This window comes from Carica papaya, chromosome 2, assembly GCF_054855325.1.
Source record: "Carica papaya isolate Zhongbai chromosome 2, ASM5485532v1, whole genome shotgun sequence".
Classification (NCBI taxonomy): domain Eukaryota; kingdom Viridiplantae; phylum Streptophyta; class Magnoliopsida; order Brassicales; family Caricaceae; genus Carica; species Carica papaya.
In genome coordinates this window covers 36333865-36347450 of record NC_142310.1, presented here as the reverse complement: position 1 = coordinate 36347450, position 13586 = coordinate 36333865, and the positions used below count along the sequence as shown (strand labels likewise).

Here is a 13586-nt window from a genome sequence, read left to right as displayed (position 1 = left end):
TCGTATTAAAAAAAAAAATTTAAGTATTTAAGAAATTAGATATAAAAGTAATTTTCTAGAAATTTATACACACCAAACACGTGATTTGTACTATTTAGTTTAAATTCTATCCCAAAAACTTGCATCTCTAGAAAAGTAAAAAATAAATAAATTCTAACCCATATATATATATATATATTTATACATATATATAAAATTAAATTCTAACCCATTTATATACATATATATAAAATTAAATTCTTTACCCATTTATATATATATTTATACATATATATAAAATATTCATTTTTATTTCCTTTCCTACAGTGGTGTGGACCCAGTGGACCCCATTTACACGTGAAATGGAGCTATAAATACCTCACTACTCATCCTTTCCTAGTCAAATTCTGAAAACCCTAGACCCCGAGTGGACCCCACAATCACCGCCAATGCCGAACCGACCAACCAAAACCAAACCCACCACAAAACGCGCCACCCAGCCCCGCCGCAAAGACCGCCACCTGAAGGTTGACGGCCGCGACCGCCGTGTCCGACTCCCAGCCGTTTGCGCCGCTCGCATCTTTCAACTCACTCGCGAGCTCGGCCTCGCCTCCGATGGCCAGACCGTCGAGTGGCTCCTCCGCCACTTTCAGAACACTCGCTTCCCCTCCTCGGTTTCTTCTACTTCAACTCAAATCCCATCTGGGTCTGCTTCTGCTACCCCTGCTTCGATCAGTTTCAATGTTCCGGCTCAGGCCACCGTCTCTCCGGCAATTGGGTCCACCTCTGGCTCTGTTGATTCTCCCTCTTTCGGAGGTCTGAATTTGACAATGGGGATCACCAGGAGCCCATCAGTGGAGATCAACAGCAGGGAGATCAACAATGGTGGAAGTGGTGGTTCGCTGGGGTTGCTTCCTGGAGGAGATATGTCTTTCACTTCGTTGCCGACGAAGGTGGAGGAGAAGGCCGACAAGGGCACCATGATCTTTGGTTGCCGTTTGTTCTGAGATGTTCGTTCGGATTATCATATGTATTTACTTTGTTTATGTTATATTACATGTTGCATGTTTCATGTTATCGCTTGTTTCAGGGTTTTGATCATCATATAGTTTGGATCATGACCAGTAAAACACAGAGGTACCTTTTATGTGTACTCTCCTTCAGTTGGTGTATGTATGTGATAATAATAACAGTGCATATATCCGTTCGATGTTTGGGAAAACATTGAGATTTTCAAGTGTGTGTGTATATATATATATGTACGTATACAGTTTTGTCTTTCTTCACTAGCCTCGAGGTAGATATGCGTGTAAGAGCGCAACCAATTTTCAAACAATGCAAGAACTATTCTCAAATTCCTCAATTGGATTAAAAAGTTAATAATAAACATATAACAAAAATCACTCCCCAATCAATACCATAGCATCAAGTGTGAGCTTCACTATATTGGAGTTTCAAGTATTGATTAGTAATGATCATCAAGACAATTCAAAGTTTCATTATTATAAGAAAACATAAATATATTTGAAAAGATGTTATAAATAACCTAAACAAACCAACAGTAAAAAAAAAAAAAAGTATTTATAACAGAGTACCATGAATGATAAATTCAATGATTCAAAAAAAAATTCTCATCATAAAACATCTATATCAAAATATGCACATAACTGATGACTCTCACAGAAAAAGAACAAAACCAATCGAACTTTGTAGAGATCAAAATCTAATATCAATCCATGTATTGAATTTACTACATTATCACTTGAAAGTAAAGTCTATGACCAAGCAATACACTAGTGTTTCCTACCGTGAGTAAATAGTATAGTGCACTTGCATTATATGCCCTAGTCATATGCAAAAATTTTACCCTATTAATTAATGCTCAATCTTATTAGTCACTGAATTAACAACAAGTGAAAAGTTATCACTTTTTACCAAGATAATGTCACATTTGGGTCACTCTTTTCTATTCATTTAATACCTCTAAATCCATGCATATGATTAGAGATCAACTGAAAAGCTTCTCTATATCCAAAAGCTTTATCATATTATAATCAACAAACAAATTTTTTTATAGAATATACAAAAATTTATGAATTAGACACTCTGAGTCTAAAATTTATGACATGTCCATTGAATTATCCAAAAAACAAAAGTTGTTTTCTTGGAGATGATTATGAATGTTGTTAATGATGTATTTAATACATTTTTCTTTCAAACTAAAAAGAGGCCCATGAATATATTTCATCATGTTGTGGGTGATTGAGGGATAGTAACAAAAGTTATAAACAATAGATTTAGAAGGAAATCTACAGGGGGCATATATATGCATTATTTACTTAATAGATTTGATCTATGTTTTTTCCTTTGGGTTTTTGTTGTCGGTTTTATTTAGTAAGTTGTAATATTTTTTGTTGTTAATGTCTTTTCAGTACTTTTCAATAGTTACTACAGTTGCTAGTAATAATTAGTAAAACCTCTTATTTAGTAAAAATAAATCATGAGATATGTATTTAGTCAATCATTATATAGCAATTGAGTACATTTCCTATGCTACCTATACCTCACAATAGTCCCATATCTATATTCATCGAGATTTTCAACAAAGATGAAGAAACATATAAATAAAAGAATTTAGAGAGAGAGAAACAAATCATCTTAAAATCATTATGCTAACCAAATCTTAATAAATAAAACCTCTGAAGATTTCATAGAAAACACTACCTTATTTCCAAAAACTCTCTTATGCATCACAAATAAGATAAACCAACTATAATATAAAAAAAACACTAAGAATATATAAGAAATTCTCATAAGAAGAAAACCAATAAAAGACTTACCCCCATTAAATACTCTATAATGAACCATTTAACTTCCTACAAAACCAAACATATAGATCATCATAAAGATTAGAAATAAAAAGAATTAAAGAAAACATGATCTTCACTCTCATTAGCAACCCTGCAAAAGGAAACCTATCAAGGATCTTTAACAATAACAATATTATTCAGAGAATAATAAATAATACCATCTACATTTACAAAGTAAGTTAAGATCAGTACACTGATATACCAATATGCATATCAAATATAATGACAAAAAGAGTAATACTTAATTTTTTCAACACAAACTAATGGTTTAGGAACCAAAATTTAAAGAATGATTCTAGTTGTTTGAATATAGATGTAAGAGAAAAAAACAACAATGTAATTAAATACAAGTAACCTTGCACGATCAGCCTGTTCTATGGCTTGTTCCTTTTTCTTTTTTCCTGTATCTACTGCTACTATTGTTTATTCATTTGAACTAGTTTTGGGATCCTTATTAGTTTTGTTTCTCTATGTTCCACTGCCTAGGTTGTATACTTGGTGTAATTTTGGTTTGTTTCCTAGTAGCTAAGGTTGAGTTTGTGTTTCTTCTATATCTATCAATAAAGTCCATCTTTTACTGTTTGAGAAAATAGATATAGAACCATAAAAAAGAAATCAAAATTCATAAAACCTTGATTTGTAAACTAAGCTATTAGTCCAAAACATGATGGACACCTAAGTAATATCAATTGAAAACTTTAGGACAAGGATAACTATTATTCTAAAACAAATCTAATTGTTGGAAAATTTAGAATTCATCTCTGTATTCATTAGTATCAAATAGATACTCAATATAAAGTATTAAATAGATATTCAATATATATATATATATATGTGTACGTATATATATTATTGATGGGTGTGACATTAAAACAACTCTAGATAAAAAGATATCAAAAATTCAATATGAAAAAGACAAAAAAATCAAAAAGATTGTATCAATAGCAAACCATTGTAAAAGATAACATTAAGAACATAAATTTTTTAATGAAGAATGGTAATCCATGAAGATTTTAAACAGTAAGAATGGAGAAAAAATCAAATCTAATATTGATTACATCTATATATATAACAAAAACCACTAATCATGACAATAAGGAGATTTTCTTCAAATAGTGGTAGTTAGCTTTTCTCATATCCCAATTTTTATAGTCAAATCATAATAAATTATGAGAATTTTATTTAAGAAAAACATATAAAAGAAATAAAAATTAATCAAATTATAATAAATTGCTAGGAAAAAACTCACCAATTTGATAATGAGGTAAGATCTTCGTAGATCTGCACATAGATAGATACAACATACAGTAATGATGAAATACGCTCAAAAACATAATCTGTGTAAAACATCGACCATAAAACCATCACTGGAAGCAAATAATAACTAGAAAGTAAAGTGATCGGCGCATAAGATCATATATTCAAGACAAATTATCAATCCATAACAAAGGAGGAAGATTAAAAAGTAGAGAAATAGAAAAAAGTTGATTTCAATTCAAGAGAAATACATACCTGATTGAAATCCCAAAACGAGGAGGTCGACAGAAAAACCCTAATTACTAGTCAAGAAGGAATAGGGAGAGATAAAGAAAAGAAAAAGAAAATCACGAAAACGTGTTATGTCAACGCGTTTTCTCTCTTCTTCGTGCTAGAGCAATATATATATATTAACAAAACGACGTCGTTTTAATCAAATAAGAAAATTATTAAAAAATATAAAATGACATCATTTTTAATTTTGAGAAATTCGAGAGATAAGACCATGTTATGGGATCATGACTCCGCTCTAACAATTATTCTTTAAAATTAATTGGTGTTTTATTATATATAAAATCCAACAATTATGCACAAACAAAGGAAAATTTAAAAGGATTCATGAGAAGTTACACAATCTATATTTTTGTGAAATATAATAAATGTCATAATGTAGGTAATAAGTTGATGCCATAAACGTTTAAAAAAGAAATAGAAATCCTACTATGAACAATAACAAATATGGTGAATTCTTTTGAAGTTAAGATACAACTTCATAATATTGAAAAGGAAATAAAATTAGCACCAAAGGTGAACAAAACAATATTCCAAAAAATGGTGCTCTTGACATTGATAAAAAAGCCTAAAAGATTATCCCTCATCACCAATGATTTTTTTTGAAGTTACTGCAATGGTTGTTTTCTTTTTGGAAATGAGACAGAGTAGATAATGAAGAAGAATTGAATTGTCTACTAGCAAGCCTTGAGTAAGCTCTGAAAAATTTTGGGCTACCTTTTAAAACCAAATTCAAAGCCCATTTTGCCACTTAATGATGGATAAAAAGATCAATCTAGTTTCCATTTTGGTTTCCAAAAGGATTTACACACCATTAGAAAAAAATTATATATGTAAATGAATATATTTGTTATAGATACAACTAACCATTTTATTTTTTCCTTTTGTATTTAAAATGGGTGGATTAGAACTCGAAATTTGTAACAACTTGCATTCGAGATGTGATGGTGTGACGGCATTGATCAACCTGGACAACAAAGAGAAAAAATAGAGCATGCAAGAAACATAACTAAGGCAACCAAAAAGCGGGCTTGCAACATTTTTACGTGAGCTCTTCTTCAATAGTGTAAAGATCCGAAACTTAAAAGGAAATAAAGTTATGAATTAAATTCGAAAGCGAAACAATAAAGTTTAGGGTTTATATTTCTTATACAATAATTTAAAATACCCAATAGGGTTACGGGAACGACCATTCTAAAAGAACAAACAAAATCAAGGAAATAAATAAAAAGTAATATGCTGAGCATTCTAGGACGACTTACACTAGCTTTTGAAGGGAGTTCGGGTGGTGAACTATTCATAACCCTCTTGTTGATCGGGATTTGAGTCTTGTTCCTCTTTATCTGAAATAGTTAACGAAATGGTAAGATACACTAGCCTAGTAAGGATATCATACTACTCATCGATATAGAAACTGAAGGTTGGTAAAAATCATAAAAATAACCAATAGAGCTCTTGATTTAAGTAATTCATTTATCATAAAGAAAACCCTTTATTGCAAATATTTACCATTTGCGAGATTTTCAAAATTGACCTATAGAGACAATAACCCAAATAACATTCCAATCTTATATTTAAGTGAGCAAGAAAAGTAACTTTCCCTCTTTATTTGCCTTTTAAAGCTGTAAAATCAAACAATCGGTTAAACATGATAAATAATAATAAATAAGCAATTTTGACTCAATTAGTAACCTATAATTAATTCTTGAAGTTTTTTAAATTACACAAAATACTGTATTATTGATAATTAAACTTCAATTCCATAACAGAGAATGAGGTGAGGGATTCTTATTCGAATTGGTGTCTGAAACACCGAACTTTCTACTGCGCCTACTGGCGGTCCTTGAGTTTCTTAAATTTTTATGCGGAGATTAAAACACGTTTCACGTACTTAAAAAAACCCTAAAAAAATCCAAATTTGGTGTTAAAAACTTTTTTGGCCAATTTTAAAATTCTAACACGGCAGCACCGAGATGCTTCGACGACGTTAATGCCGCTGACGATAGTGGTTTGCCTCGGTCTGGCCATTTTTGGCTAGTTTTGGTCGGTTTTATACCCATTCCTACGAGAAAACACGTTAGGGGGTCTTGGTTGACAAAAAAAATTTAAAAAAAAAACTTACCGACGACGAAATTTTTCAGTGCGGCGGCTCTACCGGCTCACATTTGCGGCTAGACTTTTTTTTCGGTTAACTTATAGAAAACAGAATGGTGAATACAATGGTGAAAAAATTGTACGAAATGGAAACCAGGAAGGGGCTCATGGAAGGCAAATTCAAGTTTTGCCTGCGGTAGTGCCACCGAGCTTTACTCACGATTTTCAGTTCATTCACCAATTTGCTTCGATTTGGTCATGAGGGTGTTCGGAATCAAATTTCGAGCGAATAAGAGAATTTTTTACCTCTTTTGGCGGTCGGATGTGACTTTGGCGCGGCAACTGGCAGCGGTCGACTCCCTTCTCCGGCAACTAGTTATTCTTTTTCGACGAGAGGCTAGCGACTAGGGTTTGGATTCGGTGTGATGCGAGATATTTATACCCATATTCTTTAAATCTGAGCCGTTCATCGTGTTTGATCTCGACTGTCTGATCGCGTTTAAAGAGAAAATAAATCAGAACTGTTCATCGCGATTTAATCTCAATTGTACAATCGCGTTTAAAGAGGAAATAAATTTGGACCGTTCATCATATTTAATCGTGATCGTCCGATCACGCTTGAGGAGGGAACGGATCCAGACTGTTCGCACGCAGGAACGCTTCTGGGCCATTCGATCGCGGGCACGCGAATTGCCAGTGTAGCCTCCCGCGTGGCACCAAGTTAGCGTATCTTGCCACGCGACGCGCTTTAGTTCGTCAGGACTGCTGACTTGACGGTCATACGTGACGTAATTTTCTTTAATTGCGTTTTCATCCTTAATTCTGATTTTCATCCTTAATTCTGATTTTTCTTTCAAAAATATCATTTCAATTCAAATTTTCACCCATTTTTCCTAAAATTATTTTCAATTTCATCATCAACCTATTTTTTTCTAATTTTATAGTAAACAAAATTTATAAATTTAAAAATTATATTTTTATACATTTTTTTAAAGCTTTAAAATTAATCCCAGACAAAATATCGAGCCTGGGTATTACAAATAGAGTTGGGGTAAACTGTTGGGGATATAAGTATTATGCCCACGATCTAATTATTCGTATAATATATTGAATAAATTATTATTTGGCAATAGCATTTTATTATCATACTTATTATCTTATCGTTTAATTTATGTTTTAAAGTTCTTAGTTAAATTTTGTAGGTTTTACACTAAGATGATGATCTTGATAATGAGAATAAAATCTTTTATGATTTAATTTAAAATATTCTTAGTTGTTGGATCATCAAAATAGGATATTAATAGTCCGGTAAGACTAATATATATGTGATAGTCTCTATAAAATAAAGATTAGTTGATCTCATTAACTAAATCATATATATAGATGATGCATATAGAGATATGATCATTGAACTGACCCAATTGAGAATTTCTAATGGTTAATATTACTTTAAACTATCAATAAAGTATTTTTTTATTTTGATGAGATGTAAAAATTTTCTTAGACTTGAGATCATCATAGTAATTGACAAATCATTTATTATACTTTGATTCTGCACACCTATAATCATAGAACTGTAGTTGAAAGGATATTGTGTGTGATTAAATACTTATAGAATTAATGATTGATCAAGACAAAATCTGTCAACTTTGGTAAAAGTTTAACTTCTATATTGTCATTTATTATAACGACTAAATTAAAACTTTAGCCAAGGTAATTAAATGAAGGAAAAAAAAAGTTTCTTATGTCATGCATTAGTAAATTATAATTGACATAAAACATAGTCGGTTACCTATTGGGAATTGACAGTTAAACCATATCTTAGAGTTAACCTGCAGCAATAATGATAGAATGAAATTGTAACAACCCAAAATTTTAAAAGAAAATAAATTATAAATTGAATGCGGAAGCGAAATAATAGAGTTAGGATTTACATTCCTTACATAATAATTTAGAATATCCAATAGGGTTACGAGAATGACCCTTCTAAAAGAACAAACAAAAAATCAAAGAATAAATAGAAAGTAAACAACTGGACATCCTATTCACAACTCCCTCATGGATCAGGATCTGGATCTTGGTTCTCTTGATATAAAATGGTTAATGAAAGAGGGAGTTATACTAGCACAGTAAGAATATCACGCTACTCACCAATACAGAAATGAAAGTTGGTATAAATTATAAAAATAATTAATAGAGTTCTTAATTTAAGTAAATTCATTTATCATAAATAAAATTATTTATTATATACTTACTGTAGTGAAATTTTCAAAATTGATCTATAGGAACAATAGCTCAACAACATCATAATCTCATATTCAAGTAAGTAAGAATAACAATTTTTCATTTTTATTTGCCTATTGGTATCCATGGGGGTTTATAGGGATGTCCCCACTATACATGAACCCTTATTCAATATTTTCAACTAACCAGTTGTCCCCATATCCTGTCCGGTATGAGCACCAAAAATATCATCCCTTAATACTCCATCCAGTATGAGAGAGAAACATGTCGTCCCCATATCCCGTCTTGTATGAGTACCAAAATATCAATCATCGATATCCCGTCTGGTATGAGGCAACGTTCAGGGTAGGGTTCTCTATGTGCCCGGCCCGTTCACCATCTTCCAGGATATCAAGTAAGGCTACCATTAATTCATTCACATAATCAAACAATTTTTATTTACATTGAATTTTTAGTTTCACAATTTAACTGTAAATCATGCAAGACAAGCAATGCATACATCAAGAAAATACAACTGAATCATCTTACCAATTCTAGTGTATTATTATTCATTTAAAACTGTAAGATCAAACAATCAGTTAAAACAGGACAAACAGTAATAAATAACTAGTTCCAGTTCTATTAGCAACCTATAATTAATTATCAAAATTTTTTAAATTATGCAAAATAACTTATTATTTATAATTGGACTTCAATTCCATAACATGGAATAGGGTGAGGGATTCTTATCCGAATTGGTGTATGAAATGCTAAGTTTTCAGCTGTGCCTACTAGCAGTCTCCGGGTTTTCTAAATTTTTCTGCAGAGATTAAAACACGTTTCATGTACCTAAAAATACATCAAAAATCTAAAATTGGTGTAAAAATCTTTTTCAGTCAATTTCAGAATTTCGGCATGGCGGTGCCGTGCTCCAGCATCGGCACCACCGCCCGCAGCAGTGGTTTGTCTCGGACTGGCCGTTTTTAGCTAGTTTTAGCCGGTTTCTATCGGTTTTATACCCATCCCTGCGAGAAAATACATTAGGGGGTCCTGATTGGCAGACAAAAGTTGAAAAATAAAAACTTACCAGCGATAGAATTTTTCGGTGCAGTGGCTCCACCGGTTCATCTTCGCGGTGGACATTTTTCTTCGATCAACTTGTAGTAAACAGAATGGTGAATACAATGGTGGCAAAATCACATGAAATGGGAATCGGGAATGGGCACATCGATGGCGATTTTTAGTTTTTTCTGCAGCGGCACCGCCGGGCTTTACCCGCGGTTTCTGGTTTATCCGCCAGTCCTTTTACTCTGATTTGGCCATGGGGGTGTTCAAAATTAAATTTTGAGCAAATTAGAGAATTTTTACATTTTTTGGCAGTCAGAGGTGGCTCCGGCACGGCAGTGGGTGGCAGTCGGTTCCCTTATCTAGTGACTGGTTCTTCTTCTCTGGCGAGGGGCTGGCGGCTAGGGCTAGGGCTCGGTGTGAAGTGAAATATTTATACTCGTCTCTCTTAAATCTATGTCATTCATCATATTTAATCTCGACCATCTGCTCGCGTTTAAAAAAAAAAATGAATCTGAACCATTCATCGTGATTTAATCTGTACCCTACGATCGCGTTTAAAAAGGAAACAAATCTGAACCATTCATCGCGTTTAATCGCGACCGTCCGATCGCACCTGAGAATGGATCGCTGCGTGCTCCGGTTCATTAGGGCTATTGACTGGGCCGTCCTACGTGGCGTAATTTTCTTTAATTGTGTTTTCACCCCAAGTTTCTAATTTTTCTTTCAACAATATCCTCAAAAATCAAATTTTCACCCATTTTTTTCAAAATTATTTTCAATTTCATCATCTACCTATTTTTTTCCCCTAATTTTACATTAAATAAAAATTTATAAATTTAAAAATTATATTTTTATATATTTATTTTTATTTTTATTTTTTAAAATTAATTTCGGGCCAAATCTCAAGCCCATGTATTAATATTTCTTTAGCAGGTTCTTGAGAGTAATTGTACATTTTATGTTATCTGGTCGTTGAAAAGTGTTGCTAGACTGGTTACCTTAATTAGTAAATTGATTTGACCAATTTGCTACCGATTTAGTGTTGAACTTATGGAGTCGCCAGTAACGAATATTCTGACTTTTACTAAATAGATTAATTGTTTTAATTATTTGATAATGAAATTAAAGAATTTAATTTAATTAAATAAATAAAATTTTTGGTCTAAATAAAATATTATTATATTTTTTACTAGTACGGAAGATATAATTAATATTGAAGACAAATTTAATTTTTCTATTTTTGAAATAAAAAATTAATATTTATATTTTTGGGTTATTATATTATTAGTGTAATAATATAATATGTGTAGTTATTATAATAATTAAGATTATTATAAAATTTAATTTAAAATTAAATTGATTTATAAAATTATTTTATTAAATAATAATAATTAAAAATGAGAAACATATATATATATATATATGTAAATATTTAGGGGTTAAAAAAAAAGACGAATGAATCCAAATAAATTTGGACGTCTACACGGTGAGGAGTCCAAAGGGAACTCCTTCACCCATGCCACCTCTATATATATATATATATATATATATATATATGTATATATGATATAGGATTTTTGAAAAAGGTGGATAGGTGAACTAGAAAAAATAGCCGAACACCAAAAAGAAAAATTGGAGAATTTTCTATTAAAGTTTTTGTGAGAAAATTTTAATACTAATTTATTCGTGCGTTCTGTTTATCAAATAGTTGAATAATAAATATTAATTTCGGTGTAGATACACATAGAATATTCATATTTTCAAACAATTTTAATTTGAGTATTTATTATCATATATATTTTAAATTTAATATTTAACATGTAGTATAATTTTTAATCATAAATATATCAGTTTGAATTATTTTTTATCTTTTATTGCGTGTTATGCACACATTACAATCCTACGTGAACATCTCTCGACACTCCCATTTCTCACTATACGAAGAATAGATGTTTTTTACTTTCATCTTGGTAATATGTGAGGGCAAAAGCTTACTTGACAATGGCTTTGAGAAAAATATTGGCAACTTGACACTCATTGCTCCCGTGTTGAATTTTCTCGCACATTAGATGATAATTTATCTATGTATTTTTATTCTCTCGTAAAATATTGAATTCTTGGCTATATAAATCGTTGCGTCGTTATTATAATGTACCATTACTAGTTCCTCATTCTTAAATCTCAAATCGTTTAAAATGTATTATATTCAACTCTACTTGCAAAAAGAACCATGTTTACAAATTTTTTTCTCCATCGCGATCTAAATTTGTACATTTTAAAATTATTATTTTTGCGTTTGTAGTAAAATTTATATATTTTATTAATTAAGTATATACAATAATCATAATATAATTTATTAACGGTACAAATACGAAAATATACTATCTGAATTAAATATAAAATTTTTAAATAAATAAAATAAAGTGTCAACTTTAAAATTAAAAAAGAATTATATAAAATTATAAAAAAATTTATAACGGTTTAGAACTTTCCACTTCCCAAACAAAACCGAAAAAAATAAATAAATTAATAAAATATAACTAATATACAAAAATAAAACTGCTTTTGTCCCACTCAAAACTTATATTTACATCAAAAGCCATGATTTACTCAATATTTCATAATTTAAAAATTAATTTTATAATTTAAAAATTTGTAATTTTTGTTTTTACACTGAAATGGACCCAATTATATATATATATATATATATAATTTTTCAAGAAATTTATACACATCAAGCTATGTAGTTCAAACTCTATCTCAAAAACATGCATCTCTAGAAAAAAGAAAAAAATCCGATAATTAAATTCCAAGCTATTTATATATATATATATTTATACATATATACATATATTTATTTTTATATTCCTTTTCCTGCATTTGCGTGGACCCAGTGGACCCCATTTGCACGTGAAATGGAGCTATATACATGCCTCCCCCTTCTTCTTTTTCCCCAGTCAAATTCAAGCTTCTCTGAAAACCCTAGACCCCACAATCACCGCCAATGTCGAACCGAACAACCACCAACTCCCGCCGCCGGGACCGCCACACAAGGGTGGAGGACCGCGGCCACTTTGTCACGCTCCCAGCTGAATGCGCTGATCGCATCTTTCGACTGACTGGCGAGCTCGGCCTCCAGTCCCACGGCCAGACCGTCGAGTGGCTCCTCCGCCAGGGTCTCGCCGCTCGCTTCGCCATGCCGGTTTCTTTTGCTTCAAATCAAACCCCATCTGGGGCTGCTCCTGCCGTGGCTCCGGCCACTGGGTTCGCCCCCGGCTCTGTTGATTCTCCCTCTTCCGGAGGCCGATCAGTGGAGATCAACAATGGGGGGATGATGGAGGAGGATGGTCGCCGCCTCTTCTGAGATGTTCGTTTGGATTATCATATGTATTTGCTTTGTTTTGTGTTTCATGTTATCGTTTGTCTCAGGGTCTTGATCATTATACAGTTTGGATCATGACCAGTAAGACACAGAGGTACCTTTGATGTGTACTCTCCTTCAGTTGGTGTATGTATGTGCTTATAATATCAGTGAATATATCCGTTTGATGTTTGTGTAAACATTGAGAACTTCCTTACATACACACACACACACACACACAGAGACACTCGTGTGTAGTATCAATCCTCAATCCTCAATCATGACCAATGCCAGAACTATTCTGAAGTTCCTCAATCAATCCTTGAAAGTATTAATTCATACTCCGTATATTGAATTAAAGAACTAACAATAAATATATTATGTAAATTACTGGCCAATCAATTCTATAGCATCATAGTATGCCGGGAGTTTCAAATATTGAT

The 13586-nt window shown here is 31.9% G+C and overlaps 1 protein-coding gene and 1 long non-coding RNA gene across 2 annotated transcripts; one reads left to right on the top strand and one right to left on the bottom strand.

Moving 5' to 3' along the window:
• Nucleotides 1-561: 561 nt before the first annotated feature.
• LOC148269020 (uncharacterized) lies at nucleotides 562-4468 on the bottom strand. The gene is made up of 3 exons (XR_015816743.1): nucleotides 4362-4468; nucleotides 4099-4130; nucleotides 562-2855 (listed from the first exon to the last, which is right to left on the bottom strand). It is a non-coding gene; the product is annotated as an uncharacterized LOC148269020 (long non-coding RNA).
• Nucleotides 4469-12786: 8318 nt separating this feature from the next.
• LOC110813340 (transcription factor TCP9-like) lies at nucleotides 12787-13146 on the top strand. Its single transcript, XM_022040426.2, has one exon. The coding sequence runs from the start codon at nucleotides 12787-12789 to the stop codon at nucleotides 13144-13146; it is 360 nt and encodes a 119-aa protein (XP_021896118.2).
• Nucleotides 13147-13586: the final 440 nt, after the last annotated feature.